Raw genomic sequence first — 18,802 nt, 5'->3', positions numbered from 1 at the left:
ATTGTTGGAAATTTTCTTTTAGCCAGCGAGTCGTTGATTACTGGAACAAATTACCTCTGCAAGTAGTTGAGGCTAGCAGTTTGGAGAAATATAAAGGTCAACCGAATAGTTTTCATGAGGAGGGAAGTGCATAATTCGTTTTTTTTTTTTGTTTTTTTTTGCCGGGTTGTCAGCCTTTGGCTTCCTTGCTCTATTTGGCCAATACTAATACCTTGCAGTGATTGTCTCTATAATCCTGCAAGGATTAAAAATTTAAAGACATTAAATTTTAATAGTTTAATAAAGAAATATCTTCTTTTACTATCTTCCATAAGGGAGCACGAGGAAGACGGACAGCTGATTGAATATACTTTGTTTAAATGCAGTAATTCACCAGATGTCGTTGATGTCGCATTTGATCCGTTCTGTAAATGCGACAACAATCCAACATGTAGACTTGTTGAGAGAAGGTCAATAAATGTATCGAAAGTATTTTTGTGCAGAGGTGAGTAAGTGGATGTTTGAGCACAAACACCGTGGGTTTAAGAATCGTCAGTGGAAATTTAACTGTTTAAAAGATGCTGGACTTCTATATCTTCACTGTTGTCACATGGCAAGTGTAATTTTACCGCTTGTTTGTATGGACATCATTTTTGCTATAGCATTGTGTAGGAAATTTATGTATGCAAAATCAAGTTCATGGAATTTTTACCCATGTCAGAATGTATTGTACAGATATCTTCTTGAAACTCTATTTCGTCTGTCATAAGTTGAATATGAATAGAATCAAAGTAATTTCCCTACATTGGTTATTTATTCTATCAATCAATCACACAGCGATATAAGTGTCAACACTAGTTGGTGTGTTTTATGTATGTAGAAGTGTGCTTTGCGGATAAAAAAAAAAATCCGAATCCTTTACTGTGAAAATCTCCATTTCCACCTGAGACTAATTATAGTACATTGAATAGGCTTTTAAATAATTCAGGTTAATAGCACGGTTTAATGTCACAGCATTTCAATATTAAGAAGTGCTCACATTAAGTGACATTCAGAGCTGTGTTAAGACAGAAGAAATTGCGTTAAAAAGCGAGTATTGGAACCTTTCCATGTAGTGGGGTCAGTGGAAAAATGTATATGCTATTATTTGGACATTTTCATGTACAAATTTATGGAAGGTTTTTTGTTTGCATCCTGGTGCTTAAAAGTCTATGAGATGTAGCAATAAAGTTTCTGTACACAAAGTGAAGGAGTTCAAAACTGGTTTTATTTTTACCCAAAATAATCACCCTGATTGAATGCATTTATTACATCATTCTAAAAGTTTCTGAAAAGAGTTGGCAAAGGTGTCCAAAGAGATGTTCTGTTTGGCAGTTATATTTTTTCTTATGTCCTTAACATCACGAAATTTCTTTCCTTTGAGGTAATTTTTCACCTTGGGGAAGAGGAAGAAGTCTGCTGGTGCTAGATTGGGAGAGTAGGGTAGATAAATTAATTAATTTATTTTCTGTTTATACTCCTGTATGACCACATGGTCAAAGCAGTTCACAAGCAGTCACAGGCTTGAACTCCGGTCATTCAAGGCACGTGTACTTATGCATCCTTGCACATGACCACTCAGCTAAGTACAATACCATGCTTCATCATAAATACCTTCGGAAGTGCAGGCTGGGTGGGGGCATTGTTGTGCAACAAGAACCAGCTGCCCTTCTCTTGAAATTGCAGCCTCATCCACAAAATGTGTTCAGTGACCTTTTAAACACCTGTATGTAGAATGCAGAATTGACTCCCTCTCCTTCAAGTACAAATTCCTTGTGAATTACACCTTGTTTGTCAAAAAAAAAAAAAAAATCAGCATTGCCTTGATCCTGGACTTCTGTAAAAAACCTTTTGTTCCTTGGTGATGATTTTTAAGTCCTTGCATGATGACAGTCTTCGCTGCTTCTGCTCATCTGTGAGGCTGTGCAACAAATTTTGCACAGACCTTTCTTTTTTGCAACAAATTTTGCACAGACTAAATCTTCATGCAGAATTTAATGAATTGTTCCCTTATTCATATCCAACTCATCGGCCATTCTGAGGGTCAAGTGATGACCTTTTGCCACAATTTACTGGACTTTTGCAACTCTGTCTTCATTTCAAGAGGTTGACAGATGCCTACTTCTTTGGCCATCAAAGAACATCCTCACGTTCATCTTTGAACCACTTAAGTCATTCAAACATTCTGGTACAACTTAATTTTTTATCACCTTATATAGTTTTTAACATTTCATATATTTTTTGTTGTAGATTTTCCCAGTTTAAAGCAAAATTTGATATTTGTTTGTTGCTCCATTGCAAAATCGTGATGCAGAATGTTAATGCTACTAACAAAACTGGTTGTTACTTGCAACTTTTCAGAGTGTACTGGAAAATCTCTGTACCACCATCTGTTGGAGGAAGCTTGAACCACAACATACCATTTCCATTTATTTTGAAACTAATTGAAAGTGACCACTACAGTCCCAGTCTGGGAACTTTATTACTACACCTTGTACATGCCCAGGTGACGGTCTGATGGTTAGTCTGATGCCCAGGTGTCAGTTTCATGGTTATCATGAAAAAGCCTGATCCTGATGGACTACTCGTGTTCCATGAAATAATACAAAATTTAGTAAGACTGAAGGGTTAGTGTTGTTGACTATCTACTAGGTTGATATTTCACAGTGAAAAATGTCATTTGTATGTTGGTTAATAAAATAATCCTTTAAAATAAAATCATTAATTTATAGCTTGGCCTGTAGTTTAGTTCATCTGTTTTGCCAAACAGTTAATTAAACTACAGGCTTATGCTCACAATTATGTATTTTTAAGCTAGTAATAAGGAACTACAAGAAAAGTTCCTGAAACATCTGAAAAATAACGTGGTGACAAACTGCTAAACAGTATAGCTAGGAGTTGAAAAGCCAGTGGAAAATTTTCACTGACAGGCTAATCTTCTGATGAATATAAAGTTATATGTGGATGAGCTTAGCACCCTTCAGGTTATGGCATTTTACCACTGAAACTGTTCAATTGTTATTGAACATCCATTCTCATTATGTTGCGACAAGACATTAATTATGTAACTGACCATTTTAAAAACCATGGCAAAAAAATTGCACTTTAATACTTAGTAAATGTAAGATGATGGAGTTGGTTAGCATTAGCAGAGGCATATGATGCAAAAAAAGCAAGGTTATACAGCATCAGCAAAAAAAAAAAAAAATAAATAACCTTCCCATTTCACCCATCCATTCACTCCAAAAGTTTGTCCAGTTCTTCCTTGAATTTATTTAAGCTATCGACTTCCACAACAACAGATGGAAGTTGGTTCACAATATTTGTGGTTTAAATTTTAAACTAGCACAGTTTTACACAGAACACAATGAAAAGGAGGGAATTTGTTAAAATACGACATGAAGTTATTTTAATAGTGTGATAAGGTTGCTTGGACTCAATGGTGTGCTATCAGTAATACACTGTTAGCAGACATAAAAAGGTAGTTAAGTCTGTTGAAATTAATGGTCAGACCACATCTTGAATGTTCATATAGTTCTGGAAGTCTCATTTGAGGAAAGGTAGTCAACTTTTCTTGAAAGAGCAAAAAGGTGAACAATGTTGGTTGTGGATGCAAAAGAGATTCTTTCAAGTGGAGACACCAGTTTTGTGTACCACAAAGTTTGTAAACTAGCCACCTGTGTGAGGATCTGAATGAAGTGTTCAAGGCCTTAAGAGTCAAGCATGATTTTTTTCCTTCTAAGTGATACAAACAAGGTGGCATGGATTCAAATTAAATTAAGATAATTTAGACTAGGCATAAGAAAATTTGCCTTTAGTCAAACAGTAATCTACTAGAAATAAGTTACCTCTAGCTTTATAGAATCATGGTTTATAGATTTAAGGAATGATAGCTCACCATTTGGAAGAAGTATATAATGTAGATAACATCTGTTCTAGAGAAAATAATGGAGTTGCTGGTTAAAAAAGTAAGCAATGCAGAACCAAAAAAGTAAGCAATGCAGAACCATCTAGACAGGAATGCAATTATACTGCAGTCACAGCATGGATTGGTTAAGGAATGGTCTTTTCTGATTGGATGCAGAGACTAAGAAACAATGCAAAAAATAATTTTGATATCATATACTTGGATTTCAAAAAGGCTTTTTAGATTGTTGCACATGCAGCTGTAACTAAACAATGTGACATTAAGAGCAAGTTACTGCAATGGATAAAGGGATGATTGAGTGGGAGAAGACAGAGTGGTTATCACTGGGCACTGCTCTTCAGAGACTTAAGTTATTAGTGGAGTTGCCCATGGTTCAGGGCCCAGGAAATTGCTGGGCACATTGTTTTCGATATTTATTAATGATATTGATGAGGGTATGTCTAGTTTGCAGATGATACAAAGATGAGAATTGGCAGCTGAAGTTTAACATTGACAAATGTAAAGAAGTGCAAAGTGCAGAGAACTTCAGTGAGATTGGTGAAGGAAACAAAAGGGTGCTCGTACCAAGAAAGACTTCGGTTCTGCAAATTGCAGCGTCTGGAGACTATCCACCTGCAAAGAGATCTAATTAAGGCATTTAATCTTGAATGGATTGAGCAAGCTGAATGTTGATGGCATTTTTCCTCTTGTTGAGACTACACATCAAGGGGCATAAATTCAGGAAGGATAGTTGCAGGAGATAGATGTGTGGAAGTTTGCACACAATACGAAGGTTGGCATGGTTGTTAATGACACTAATGACAGTGTGCTGCTTCAACAGGATTTAGAAAAGTTGGGCAGATGGACTGAAAAGTGGCAACTGAAGTTTAACATTGACAAATGTAAAGTAATGCATATGGGCAGTAACCCCAGAGTAATGTATCAACTGTGTGGTACTGCACTCTGGGCGATAGAGAATGAAAAGGACCTGAGGGTAATTGTCCAATCAGATATGAAGTTTTCTGAGCAGTGCAAACGGTTGCAAGAGTAGCATTATGGTATTTTGTCAATGATATAGGAACTTTTCTAGCAGGGATAAGGAGGTGATTATCCCCTTGTATAAAGCAATGATCAGGCTACATCTTGAGTACTGTATACAGGTCTGGAGGCCTCATTTTAGGAAGGATATAGAGCTGCTGGAACGAGTATAGAGAAGGGCAACAAGATTAGTGAATGGAACAAAGGGTTGCTCTTACGATGAAAGGCTTAAGTTTTGCAAATTACAGTGTCTGGAGACTAGGCACCTGCATGGTGATCTGATTGAAGTGTATAAGGCCTTGAATAGTTTGAGCAAGCTCAATGCTGATGGGATTCTTCCTCTTGATCAGATTAATTGCCTGATGGGACATAAATTCAGATTGAGGAGAAAAAAAGTTGCAGAACAGATGTGCAGAAATTTCCTTTTAGCCAGCGAGTGGTTGATTACTGGAACAAACTTCCATCTGTCGTTGTAGAAGTTGACAGCTTAAATAAATTTAAGGCAGAACTAGACAAACATTTATGGTGAATGGATTCGTGAAATGGAAAGATTTTTTTTTCCCTTTGGCTGATGCTGTATAAGCTTGCTTTCTTGCATCATATGCCTCTACTAATGCTAATTCAGATCAGTGGAAATGGTCATGCTGTCCTTATTTCTTTGACCAAAGACTCCAGACTGGAATGCTGGTGATATGGTGAAACTCCATAATGCCTGTATATGCATCCATTGAATCTAATTTGTGGAATCAAGTCATTCTTTTGCATGATAAAGGTTTTTTTTTTTTTTTTTTTTTAAGCTTGCTTTCTGCACAGGGGGATCTTTTGCCACTACTAATATTAATAACATGTGCTTAAATCAGTGGTTTTCAACTGGGGTGTCGCTTAAACTCATTATATTTTTTATTTATGTTTATTTCATTATAAAATGGTGTACAGTATCATTTTAATTTTGTGGTGATTTATAATTGATGTTTACTTAGTACCTCTATATAAAGAATAAAATTATTATATACTGTGTATATATATATAATATTTGTATTATGAAATATAATTTTTATAATTATATTATTGTAATAACTATCATATAACATATATATATATACATACACACATATACAGAGAGAGAGAATCGGATCTAACAGGCAGAAAATTGAGTAGAGTAGGGGTGCCGCAAAGTAAAATAAATTACTTAGGGGTGCCGTTATTAAAAAAAAAATTGAAAACCACTGGCTTAAATAAATAAATAAAAAAAAAAACTATGATTAAATATTTTATGTCCACAGCCTAACTGTTCTCATTGGTAAATATGCATTTAGCTTTCTCTGGACCTGTATACCACATAGCATTCGATTAGGGCTTCATTGACACAGTTTTTATCTTTTAAAAGTAATCTTTTGTGTTACCTTTCATGGTTGGGGTTTTCACAAAAGAAACCTTTAACACCCAGGTTTTACCTTTTCAAACTATAATACATAATATCAAAATTAATCTAGTACATTAGACCCTCACAAATCTGGCATTCAAAAATCAAATTATCAAAAACCTTAACTTTTTTGAATATTTCTCCTGGTGTATTCCACCATAAAACAGCAGAGGGGAAATAGACTAGCCAGACAATAAAAGCACTGCAGGTACCGGATTTATTTTTATGCATTATGTCCATTAATAATTTCTAAACTATTTCTTTCTGTTATTAATGGTTTGACTGTCAATGATTCTGCTCAAGTAGCTGACAAACTGAATGAGTATTTTGCATCTACATTCACACATGACGAATTCTGTAGGGAAGTGCATGCCAGAAGCTTATCAAACTCTAACAGGGAGCTAAATGATTTTGTAATAAATGAGAACAAAGTGGAGGAGAAATTATTTAAGTTAAATATAAGAAAGGCTCCTGGGGTGAATGTGATCTATCCAGTTATGTTAAAGGAGCTAGCAAAGGAAGTACGCAAACTCTTAGCCATGATTATGAGAGCATCCTTGGAATCAAGGGAGGTCCCGGCAGACTGGAAATGTGCAAATATTCCCAATTCACAAAGGGGGATCGAAGGGTGACAGGAGTATTAGTATTAGTAACGGCCGTATGGTGCAAGAAAGCCTATGCTGCACCAGCCAAAAAAAAAAAAAAAAAATCCGAACAAAACAATGATAAAAACAAAAAATAAATAAATAACTAAATAATAATAATTAATAAATAAAAAAAATAATAATAACATAAAAAATAAATAAAAAGGAAATGAATCCTATCATCCTATGCGCTTCCCTACCCGAAAGTACTATCCAGATGACCTTTGAATTTCCCCAAACTGTCGGCCTCTACCACCCATGAAGGCAACTTATTCCAGTAATTTATAACTCGCTGGCTAAAATAAAACTTCCTGCAGTCCAATCTAAACATTTCCCCCCTTAACTTGAATTTATGTCCCCTAGTTCTAGCATCATTTATAATCTTGAAAATTTTGTCCTCATTCATTTTACTGATGCCTCTCAGAGCCTTAAACACCTCAATCAAATCTCCTCTAAGGTGTCTAGTTTCCAAACTCTGCAACCCACATATTCGAAGTCTTTCTTCATAAGGACGCCCTTTTGCCGATCTTACCAGGCGAGTTACCCTTCGTTGCACCCTTTCAAGAAGCTCGATGTCTTTCTTTAGGTGCGGTCTCCATACTTGAACACAGTATTCCAAGTGTGGTCTAACATAAGCCTTATATAATGGGATTATCACGTCCCTATCTCTACTTGCAAAAGTTCGATAGATCATCGATAGGACACCATGGGCCTTCCTTGCAACCTGTTTACAATGCTCAGAGAATTTCATGTCTGACCGTATCGTAACACCCAAGTCCCTTTCCTCCAGTACTGGGTTTAGTTGAACTCCACCAAGTGAATACGTTATTTTGGGATTACTGTTTCCCAGGTGTAATACCTTACACTTTGTTGGATTAAAGCACAGCTGCCATTTTTCTGACCATTCCTGAAGTCTATCTAGGTCTCTCTGAAGAAGCTCAGCTTGACAGTGATCATTAACTACTCTACCAATTTTAACGTCATCTGCAAATTTAGACATCACGCCCTCTATCCCTTCATCAATGTCGTTTATGAAAATTAAAAACAACAGTGGCCCTAATACTGATCCTTGGGGAACCCCACTTCTTACATCAACCCAATCTGAGGAATAGCCATTTATCACAACCCTCTGCTTCCTGCCGTGAAGCCATCCTTCTATCCATCTAAGGATTTTCTCAGTGATTCCAACCTGTTCCAGCTTATAAAGCAACCGCTCATGTGGGACTGAGTCAAAAGCTTTGCTGAAATCTAAATAAACAATGTCGAAATTATTCCCTAAATCCAGCTCGAGAGTGACCCTTTCGAAATAGCGAACCAGATTTGTTACACATGATTTTCCCTTTACAAATTAGTAAAGACATTAGAGTAATTACAGACCAGTTAGTTTAACTTCTGTTCCAGGGAAAATAATGGAGTCACTGGTTAAAGTAGCACTGCAGGATCATCTAGACAAGACCACAGTTATAGTTCAGACACAGCATGGGTTTGTTAAGGGGAAGTCTTGTCTGACCAATTTGATTGGATACTATGATGTGGTCACAAATGAACTGGACGAAACTGAAACTACATATATACTTAGATTTAAGGGAAGATTTTGATACTGTTGCACATGGAAAACTACTGTACAGATTGGAGCAGTATTGCATTAACGGAAAGTTGCTGCTATGGATAAAGGGATGATTGTGTGGAAGAAGACAGAGAATGGTAATCAATGGACACTACTATTTGTGGACTAATGTTATTAGTAGATTTCCCCAGGGTTTGGTGTTGGGCCCCTTGTTGTTTTGTGTATTTATCAATGATATTGTGAAGGTATATCGGGGATAATGTCCAAGTTTGAAGATGATATGAAGGTTGGCAGTGTTGTTAATGACAGCAAGCTACTGCAACAGGATCTAGAAAAGTTGAGCAGATGGACTTAGAGGTGGCAACTGAAGTTTAACATTATTGACAAATGCAAAATGCTGTAACCTGGTAGCTGTAATCCCAGAGTAGTAGTAGTAGTAGTGGCACTTGATGCAAGAAAGCAAGTGTAGGAGCTTATGCAGCATCAGCCAAAAAAAAAAAAAAAAAAATCACACCATACCCTCCAATTGCCTGTCCAGTTCCTCCTTAAATTTATTTAACCTATCAACTTCCACAACGACAGATGGAAGTTTGTTCCAGCAATTAACCACCCGCTGGCTAAAGGCAAATTTCCGCACATCTATTCTACATCTATCCTTTCTTAATTTGAACTTATGTCCCCGTAGGTTCGTATTCTGAACAAGTGGGAGGATCCCATCAGAATTCAGCGTGCTCAACCCATTCAAGGCCTTATACACCTCAATCAGATCACCGCGCAGGTGCCTAGTCTCCAGCCACTGCAATTTGCAGAACTTAAGCCTCTCTTGGTAAGAGGATCCCTTCATTCCCCTCACCAATCGTGTTGCTCTTCTCTGTACACGCTCAAGCAAATCTACATCCTTCCTAAAATGAGGCCTCCAGACCTGTACGCAGTACTCAAGGCGTGGCCTGACCATTGCCTTATACAGAGGGACAATCACCTCCTTTTCCCTGCTAGCAAAATTCCTATATATCATTGACAAAACCCCATGACCTGCCCTAGCAGCCTGTCTACATTGCTCAGAAAACTTCATATCTGACTGCACAATTACTCCCAGGTCTTTTTCATTTTCTACCACCTTAAGTGTAGTACCACACAGTTGGTACGTTTCTCTGGGGTTACTTCTACCCATATGCAGTACTTTGCATTTGTCAAGGTTAAACTTCAGTTGCCACTTCTTAGCCCATCTGCCCAAATTATCTAGATCCTGTTGCAGTAGCACACTGCCATTACTGTCATTAACAACCCTGCCAACCTTCGTGTCATCTGCAAACTTCGACATTAAGCCTGATATACCTTCATCAATATCATTGATAAATATACAAAACAACAGTGGACCCAACACCGAACCCTGTGGGTCTCCACTAATAACATTAGTCCACGAAGAGCAGCACCCATTGATTACCACCCTCTGTCTTCTCCCACTTAACCATCCTTTTATCCATTGTAGCAACTTACCCTTAATACCATTCTGCTCCAATTTGTACAGTAGTCTTCCATGCGCAACAGTGTCAAAAGCTTTCCTGAAATCCAAGTATATGATATCAAAATTATTTTTTGCATCCAGTTCCTTTGTGACCACATCATAATAACCAATCAAATTTGTCAGACAAGACTTTCCCTTAACAAACCCATGCTGTGTCTGAATTATTGCTGCAGTCTTGTCTAGATGATCCTGCAATGCATCTTTAACCAGTGACTCCATTATTTTACCCGGAACAGAAGTTAAACTAACTGGTCTGTAATTATTCGTGTCACCCTTCGAACCTCCTTTGTGAATTGGGGATACATTTGCACATCTCCAGTCCGTGGGAACCTCCCCTGAATCCAAGGATGCTCTCATAATTATGGCTAAGGGTTTGCTTAGTTGCTTTGCCGCCTCCTTTAATATAACTGGATAGATCCCATCCGCCCCAGGTGCCTTTCTTATGTTTAACTTCAACAATTTCTCCTCCACTTTGCTCTCAGTTATTACAAAATCATTAAGCACACTGCTACAATTTGATAACCTTCTTCCATTTTCAAACTGTAATGATTCCTCACGTGTGAATGTAGATGCAAAATACTCATTCAGTTTGTTTGCTATCTGAGCAGGATCATCAACAGTCGAACCATCGATGTCAAGTGGACCAATCATATTCAGCCCCTTCCTTTTAGAGTTTATATAAGTAAAGAAATCCTTGCTGTTTTTCTTAGCATCTTTTGCCAAAGATTTCTCGTAATCCGCCTTTGCCTGCCGAACCTCCTTTGTGACCTGATTACAGACTAGCTTATATCTGCTACAGGCTTCTGCGTCGCCTGATAATTTATATGCATCCCATGCATTTTTCTTCTCTGTCACGAGTCTCATTAGTTCATTTGATAACCATTTAGGCCTAAACCTTGAACAATATTTCTTCATCGGTATGAAAAGTCTAGTAGCTTCCACGATTAATTCCTTGAATGCTTCCCACTTAGAATTTACTGTTTGTAACATCGTCAGTCGATCCCACTGTACAGAATTTAAAAACTGTCTGAGACCACTGTACTCCCCTTTACGGAAGCAAAAACCCTTTCCTTTACCCCTGACGGTAGTTACCTCTTTGAGTAAATCCCACTTCAGCACACTGTGATCACTGCCACCTAGTGGTTCCTTTATCTGCAAATTCTTAATACACGAATGATCACTGCTGATAACCAGATCAAGAGTATTACTTTCTCTGGTTGCCTCTCGAACATGCTGCTGCAGAAAACAATCATCCAATAAATCCACAAAAGTCTGACTAGTGTGTGAGTGACCAACCCACAAGTTCCAGTCAATATCTGGGAAGTTAAAATCCCCCATTATAAGACATTCTGATTTACTGGCCCACTCTATTTCTCTGTACAATTGTTCATTGTACTCATTCGAGTCATTAGGCCTATAACACACTCCTACTCTTATTTTTGCTTTTGCAGTGCTTATGTCACACCAAACTGACTCAACAGTGCACTGTCCATCTATATCAACTGGATGCACTTCTTTTGATTTTATGTTTTTCTTAATTAACAGCATAACACCTCCTCCCTTTCTGTCCTGTCTATCCTTTCTGTACACATTGTACTCCCCAAATTCCAGTTCTGCATTCCTTATATCTTTGTGACACCACGTCTCTGCTATCCCAACAATATCCGCCTTTGATGTCTTGACCAACACTTCAAATTCATCAAATTTATTTACTATACTTCTAGCATTGGTATACATGCAAGCATACATGCTCCTATGCCTATTCCTTGTTACCCTAACACATCCCATATACCCAACTATTCCAGGATGACTGCCATCCGTCCCTGAAACCCCCAACACCCCTCTCTCCAGGTCGCTTCTTATTCTAATAGAAGTTGTGCATGAATCACCTTCACCTCTGCCTGCGGTTACTGTTAAACTATTAGTCTTTGTATCCCCCCAAGCTAGCAGTTTTCCGACCCACCTAACACTGCCTCGATAGCATCAGCAAATATTCTTGCACCCTTTCTATTTAAGTGTATCCCATCCCTGTAGAAGCAATCTCTCCTGTTAACAAGTACAGTCCAGGCTGAAAAAAATTCTACCCCTTGAGCCTTGCACAATCTTTCCAGGGCCGAATTGATCGACAAGGCTCTCATCATATACTCCCTCCTATCGTGTCTGGGCACAATTGCAGACACTTTCAAATTCAACCCTAATTCTCGGCTTTTTTTCAACAGTGACCTGTACTTGTTGAGTAATTCTGCCGGTCTCCTACTCTTAATATCATTAGTGCCAACGTGTACAACTATATCACCTTTTGTGCCCTTGAAAGATGATATTCGCTCTACAACGTCATCAACCTTTGCCCCTGGCAGACATATCCTGGTCCTGTTCCACCTATCCTTTTTACAAAGCATGTTCCCCGTTTCCCTGACAATAGAGTCACCAACAACTAATAGTTCCTGTGGGACCAGCGCATTCTGCCTTGGGGGTTGCCGCTGTGTTGCGTGATGACCAAGTGCAAGCTCTGGCGTTGATGTGGGCTGCTGAGAGCTTGATGGGCCCCTCAATTTATTTCCTTCGAGGGCATCCACCCTGTCCTTCAAACTCTCGTATAGGCCCATAACAACGCTGAGTTGTCGCCTGATTTCCTTACACTCCTTACATCGCGCGCACACAAAGACATCCCCCATGGCAATATCATGTTCCGTTCCAGAGAGTTCGGCAAACATTTCACAAGTTGCACATTTTTTTAGGCTGTGACGCGTTGGAGAATCGCCCCCCTCAGTTCTCCCCGAGTCACAACACTCCTGCCACTTTGTGGCAGGAGTGTTGTGACTCGGGGGAGAACACTCCTGCCGTTGCTTTGCTGCTCTAGTTCGGGGCATGGTAGTTTAAATTAATAAAATCAATAAATTAAATGTCAGTAGTATTTGAATAGAAACTATGAAAAAGACTTGGGGGTAATCGTGCAGTCAGATGTTACATTTTCTAAGCAGAGCAGACAGGCTGCAAGAGTAGCTCGTGGGGGGGGGGTCTTGTCAATGATATATAGAAATTTTGCTAGCAGGAATAAGGAGGTGATTATCCCCTTGTATAAGGCAGTGGTCAGGCCACACCTTGAGTGCTACATACAGGTCTGTAGGCCTCATTTTAGGAACGATGTAGAGCTGCTGGAATGAGTACAGAAGGGCAACGAGATTGGTGAGTAGAACAAAGAGTTTCCCTTACCAAGAAAGGCTTAAGTTCTGCAAATTGCAGCATTTGGAGACTAGGCTCCTGCAAGGTGATCTGATTGAAGTGTATAATGCCTTTAATGGTTTAAGCAAAAATTTAAATTGGGGAAAGACAGTTGTTAGAATATATGTGTGGAAATGCTGTTAGGTGGTTGATTGCTGAATCAAACTTCCATCTGTCGTTGTGGTAGTTGACAGCTGAAATAAAATTCATGACAGTATGTAGAACTAGACAAACTTTTGGAGTGAATGGATGGGTGAAATGGAAGATTTTTTTCTTTTCTGGCTGATGTTGTATAAGCTTGCTTTCGTGCATCATATGTCTCTACTAATGCTAATGCTGTTTTACCTATGTCTTAGATTGTGTCATTGTTACTATGTATTTGCAATAAATAAAATCATTCATTTTTCGAGACATTCACTACTAGTTCACCATATAGTACTTAGTAGTACTGTGGTATGTGTTTTAGCTTTAAAGGCGATTCAGTATCTGAAATCATATTGTACCATTTTTACATTATTAAAAAACGTATTGGACTCGCAGCACCCATACTCAATATCTTAGGCAGGCACGCCATCCAGTTGATCAGTCTGGCAGCACATTTTGGCTTATTGTTGGTGGCTATTATTCGATGGAGATTATAAATATAAGAGCTACTGTATTATCCCATAAAAATATTAAAATATGATTTACTATAATATTTGTAGATTACTTAGTTAGAAAAACTATACTTATGTTATTATGCAATTGATAGCTATCCATAAATTATAATGTGAATTACTCATGAATAGTAGACTGTGTGTATAACTTTTAAAAAAAAAATACAGCAAGAGTTCTGTGTGTGAGGATGGTACAATATGCCATATTTGAGGTTCTACTGTATCTTATTAGGATCATTGTTTTTTTTTTTTTTTTTTAATATATTTGTTTGCTTGTGTTTTTTTTTTTTTTTTTTTAATATATTTGTTTGCTTGTGTTTTTTTTTTTTTTATGTCAGTGCATCAAGTTTTCTTAAATTTGTTTGTTTGTCTTTTTTTTTTTTTTTTTTTTATGTCAGTGCATCAAGTTTTCTTAAATTTAATGAATAATTAAGTGTTTTGTAAATCATGAAATGCATTTTCAAATAAAATATCATAAACTGCTAGGAAATAACGAAGTAGAATTATTACAGATTTGTAACCTGAAGGGCTTCTAGTTATTCAAATGACAACTGAAAATGATGCAGATAACAAAGATAATCCACTTTTAATTCTGCTTCTTTGAATTTCATATGGAAAGTTGAAACGGGGAGAATTTAAAAAAACTGGAGGATAGGAAATCGTGGAAATCTTTGTCTCAAGTGCACATCATTGAGTGTATAGCTGTTGTTTAAAAATGGGGTGGGGGAGTTTGTAATAATATTGTTATAAAAAGCACAGGTCTGTTTGAGGTAACCATTCAGTTGTCATATAGGGCTGCTTAACATTTTACTTTTAAGGTTCCCCCCCACCCCATCCTTTTTTTTTTTTTCATGGTTTTCTATTTAAGTTTGTTATATTCTCCTAATTTCAACTTTATATATGATATTTAAATAAAAAGAATTAAGAGATGAGTTATCCTTGTAAAAAAATAAAAATTTCTATCTCATATTTAATAAATTAAAGAAAATCTGACTACTGAAGCGAGGCAATTTTCTAGTCCAAATGTTAGATATAAATATTTACCAGTTTCTATATATGTATATAAATATTGAAGAATATTTATTTTGATAAATGATTAACAGCCCTATTTTGTATGGTTCCTTTCACTGGTAAGTAGATAAACAAATATCACTTAAATGATTCATCATACAGTTTTACCAACCCTGAACAGCACACAGACCAGAAGGGCCTGTGAGCATGAAAGAGATCAATTATATAGCAGACAACAATAAAGTAATCAAATTTATCACATAATAATAGTAATAGCAGAGGCATGTGATGCAAGAAAGCAAGCTTATTCAGCATTGGCCAAAAACAAAAAAAAAAAAAAAAAAAACAATTCACACATCCATTCCTTCTAAATGTTTGCCCTCCTCCATGAACTTCCACAATGACAGATGGAAGTTTGTTCCAGAAAGTAATTACCCGCTGGCTAAAGGCAAATTTCTGCACATCTATAACTCTCTCTCCTCAGTTTCAGTTTATGCCTGTGCAGGTTCGTAATCTGTGGGAGTGGAAGAATCCTATCAGGATTGAGCGTGCTCAACCCATTCATGCCTTATACACCTCAATCAGTTCACCTCGCAGGTGTCTAGTCTCCAGAAGCTGCGATTTGCAGACCTTAAGCTTTGTAAGACCACCTCTTCGATCCTCTCAACAATCTTGTTGCCCTTCTCTGTACTTGCTTAAGCACCTCTACATTCTTCCTAAAATGAGGCCTCCAGACGTGTATACAGTACTCATGGCATGATCATTGCCTCATAGAAAGGGATAATCACCTCCTTTTTCCTACTAGCAAAATTCCTGTAGATTATTGACAATACCCCATGACCTGCTCTGGCAGCCTGTTTGCACTGCTTAGAAAATTTCATATCTGACTGCACAATTACTCTCAGGTCTTTTTCATTTTCTATCACCATAAGTGTAGTACCACACAGTTGGCACATTTCTCTGGGGTTACTTCTACTCATATGCAGTAATTTGCATTTGTCAATGTTAAACTTCAGTTGCCATTTCTCAGCCCATCTGCCAAACTTTTGTTCTGTTGCAATAACAAACTAACATTACTGTCATTATCAACCCTGCCAACCTTTGTATCATCTGCAAACTTCGAGATTAAGCCTGATATACCTTTTATCAATATCATTGATAAATATACAAAACAACAGTGGGCCCAACACCGAACTCTGGGGGAATCCACTAATAACATTGGTCCACGAAGCGCAGCATCAATTGGTTACCACTCTGTCTTCTCCCATCAACCAGCCTTTTATCCATTGTAGCAATTTACCCTTAATACCATACTACTCCAGTTTGCACAGTAGTCTTCCATGCGCAACAGCAAAAGCTTTCCTGAAATCGAAGTATATCTCAAACATATTTTTTACATCCAATTCCTTTGTAACCACATCATAGTATGCAATAAAATTTTCCTGACAAAACTTTCTCTTAACAAACCCATGCTTTGTCTGAATTATTACTGTAGCCTTGTCTAGATGATCTCGCAATGCATATCCCCAGGGGCTCACATCTGCTGAGTATGGGCTTGGCACACCCAGGGTCCTGAGCCGGATATTATCTTTCTTGGTGATTCCCTTCTATTTCTCTCTCTCTCTCTCTCTCAAGGGTAACTCAAATTTTTTTTTTTTTTTTTTGCTGGTGCAGCAAAAGCCTCAGGCTTCCTTGCACCATATGCCTAATTATAATAATAATATAATAAAAAAAAAAATCTTTAACCAGTGACTCCATTATTTTCCTGGCAACAGAAGTTAAACTAACAGGTCTGTAATTACTTGTCACCCTTAGATCCCCTTTTGTGAATTGGGGATACAATTCACAAAGGAGGATTCAGTCTGTGGAGACTTCCCCTGATTCCAAGGATGCTCTCATAATTATGGCTAAGGGTTTTCTTACTTCATTTGCTGCCTCCTTTAATGTAACTGTATAGATCCCATCCACTCCAGGTGCCTTTCTTATGTTTAACTTCAACAATAACTCCTCCACTTTTCTCTCAGTCATTATAAAATCATTAAGCACCCTATTATAGTTTGATAAACTTCTGGCATTCTCCTCCCTTAATATTCAAATTCATAGTTTCAAAACTATAGAAAAGATATCATCTTGGAATAACACAAAATCAAAATACTGTAGAGCAACACAAATAAATAAATAATAATAATAATGCTATAAGTTCCCTAAAATATAACAGAATATTAATGGTATGGTTACATACAGATTTTGTACACAACACGGAAGATCAGGTATCGGATTTAAAGTATTGATCACTCTGAGAGTAGATGTTCCACTCACTCTCAGTGTGAATATTACTTTTGAATGCAGGCATTCTCGACAATTGAGGAATAATGAGAAGTAATATTTAAAGGGCAAACATGATGGTCTTAGATTAGATGACAAGTTTTTTTTTAGCTGTGAACATGCTTCTCGTTTATATGACTTTCATTTCATTTCCTAAAATTAAACTTGAAATTAAATGTATTGTGCTTTTTCTAACTGATAAGCTTGTCTCATATAAACATGTCAGTGCATCTGTATAGATAATTTTTTTCCCACCAACATATTGTACACAAAAAATGAAACATAATAATATATTTTAATACACCACATGAATAGACAAACTAAGGGAACAAATTTATCTTTGAAAAAAGGTGAACCCCCTCCCTTAAAGACCTATTCATTTTACAAATGTATGTGGTTTCAGTTCAGATTTCAAGAATGTTAATTTTCATTTGCTGAGTCATACTTTTATCAGTTGCCTCGTTTCATTTGTCATAAATTAAACTCATTTCATTTGTCACAAATATTCACTATATGGTTCCTTCCACTGTAAAGGTACTACTTATGCATACATTCACTCTGATATTTCTCGTCTTGTTGGTGACTTAAACCATAATCAGTCGTGCAGGATCAAATTGACCCCATGTTTAGTGCTTCATTTATTCCATCCACACAGCTGGAAACTCTTTGTCCCTGTTGTTGAAAATTTCTGTGGACAATTCTTCGAATTGTCCACAGAAAATTCCAGAAATAACTGTTAATTATTATACAATTAGTAAAAACTCATGATTAAGTTAAACATAGTTATATGCATATGTTGATTGACTCATGATGAAAAGATATTAATAATAATTTAGCTGTACTGGTGCAAGCTTTTCTCTAATCACAGAAAGCATTTATTTAATGCTTTCTGGCTTCATGATGATGCATCATCTGGAATCAAACTGGGTATGTGTGCATTTCATTTCATGCAGAGAGCATGCAGTTAGTGATGTTCTTTCTTCAAATCAAAGCATAGGTTATGAAGGGCATGGTTTTTAAATCTTAATGAAAACCGCATTTGCAGTTTTCATTAAGAGCAAGGGTTGAAGGTCGACATGACAAAATAAATATTTGTTGACATGAGACTTGCATTTATGTAGAGTGTAATTGTAAGAAAATATATGTGAAGAAATGTTATTCCAGAAATCAGGAGTTGAGGGAACAAATTAGGAAGAAGAAAAGTTAGGTCTGGGATTTTATTGGAAAACTAAGGTTTAGATAAAGGAGAGATTTTAAGGTGGAGTGTGGAATAAAAGCTTTTATTCCACACTCCACCTTACAGGAATAATTTCACTTACATGATCTGAGCAAATATTGACAGCAGAAGACTTAAAATAGAACCAACCTTTGCTTATGGAAGAGAATAGAAATCTCACAGTTAGAATTAGTAGAGGCATATAATGCAAGAAAGCAAGCTTATATAGCATCAGCCAAAAAAAAAAAAA

At 37.0% G+C, this 18,802-nt stretch overlaps 1 protein-coding gene across 1 annotated transcript in view; it reads left to right on the top strand.

Moving 5' to 3' along the window:
- The first annotated feature begins 420 nt into the window (after window positions 1–420).
- Window positions 421–18,802, top strand: part of LOC150078643 (uncharacterized) — a 156,620-nt gene continuing 138,238 nt past the window's right edge. Inside the window, exon 1 of the mRNA XM_090384145.1 lies at window positions 421–484. Within this exon, the coding sequence (XP_090240271.1) occupies window positions 458–484 (27 nt within the window). The 5' untranslated portion in view covers window positions 421–457. The remainder of the gene's footprint in view (window positions 485–18,802) is intronic.

This window comes from Mastigoproctus giganteus, chromosome 10 (genome assembly GCF_048544385.1).
Source record: "Mastigoproctus giganteus isolate SK-2022 chromosome 10, ASM4854438v1, whole genome shotgun sequence".
Lineage (NCBI taxonomy): Eukaryota > Metazoa > Arthropoda > Arachnida > Uropygi > Thelyphonidae > Mastigoproctus > Mastigoproctus giganteus.
The sequence above is the reverse complement of the archived record's forward strand: the minus strand, read 5'-3'. Positions and strand labels throughout refer to the sequence as shown.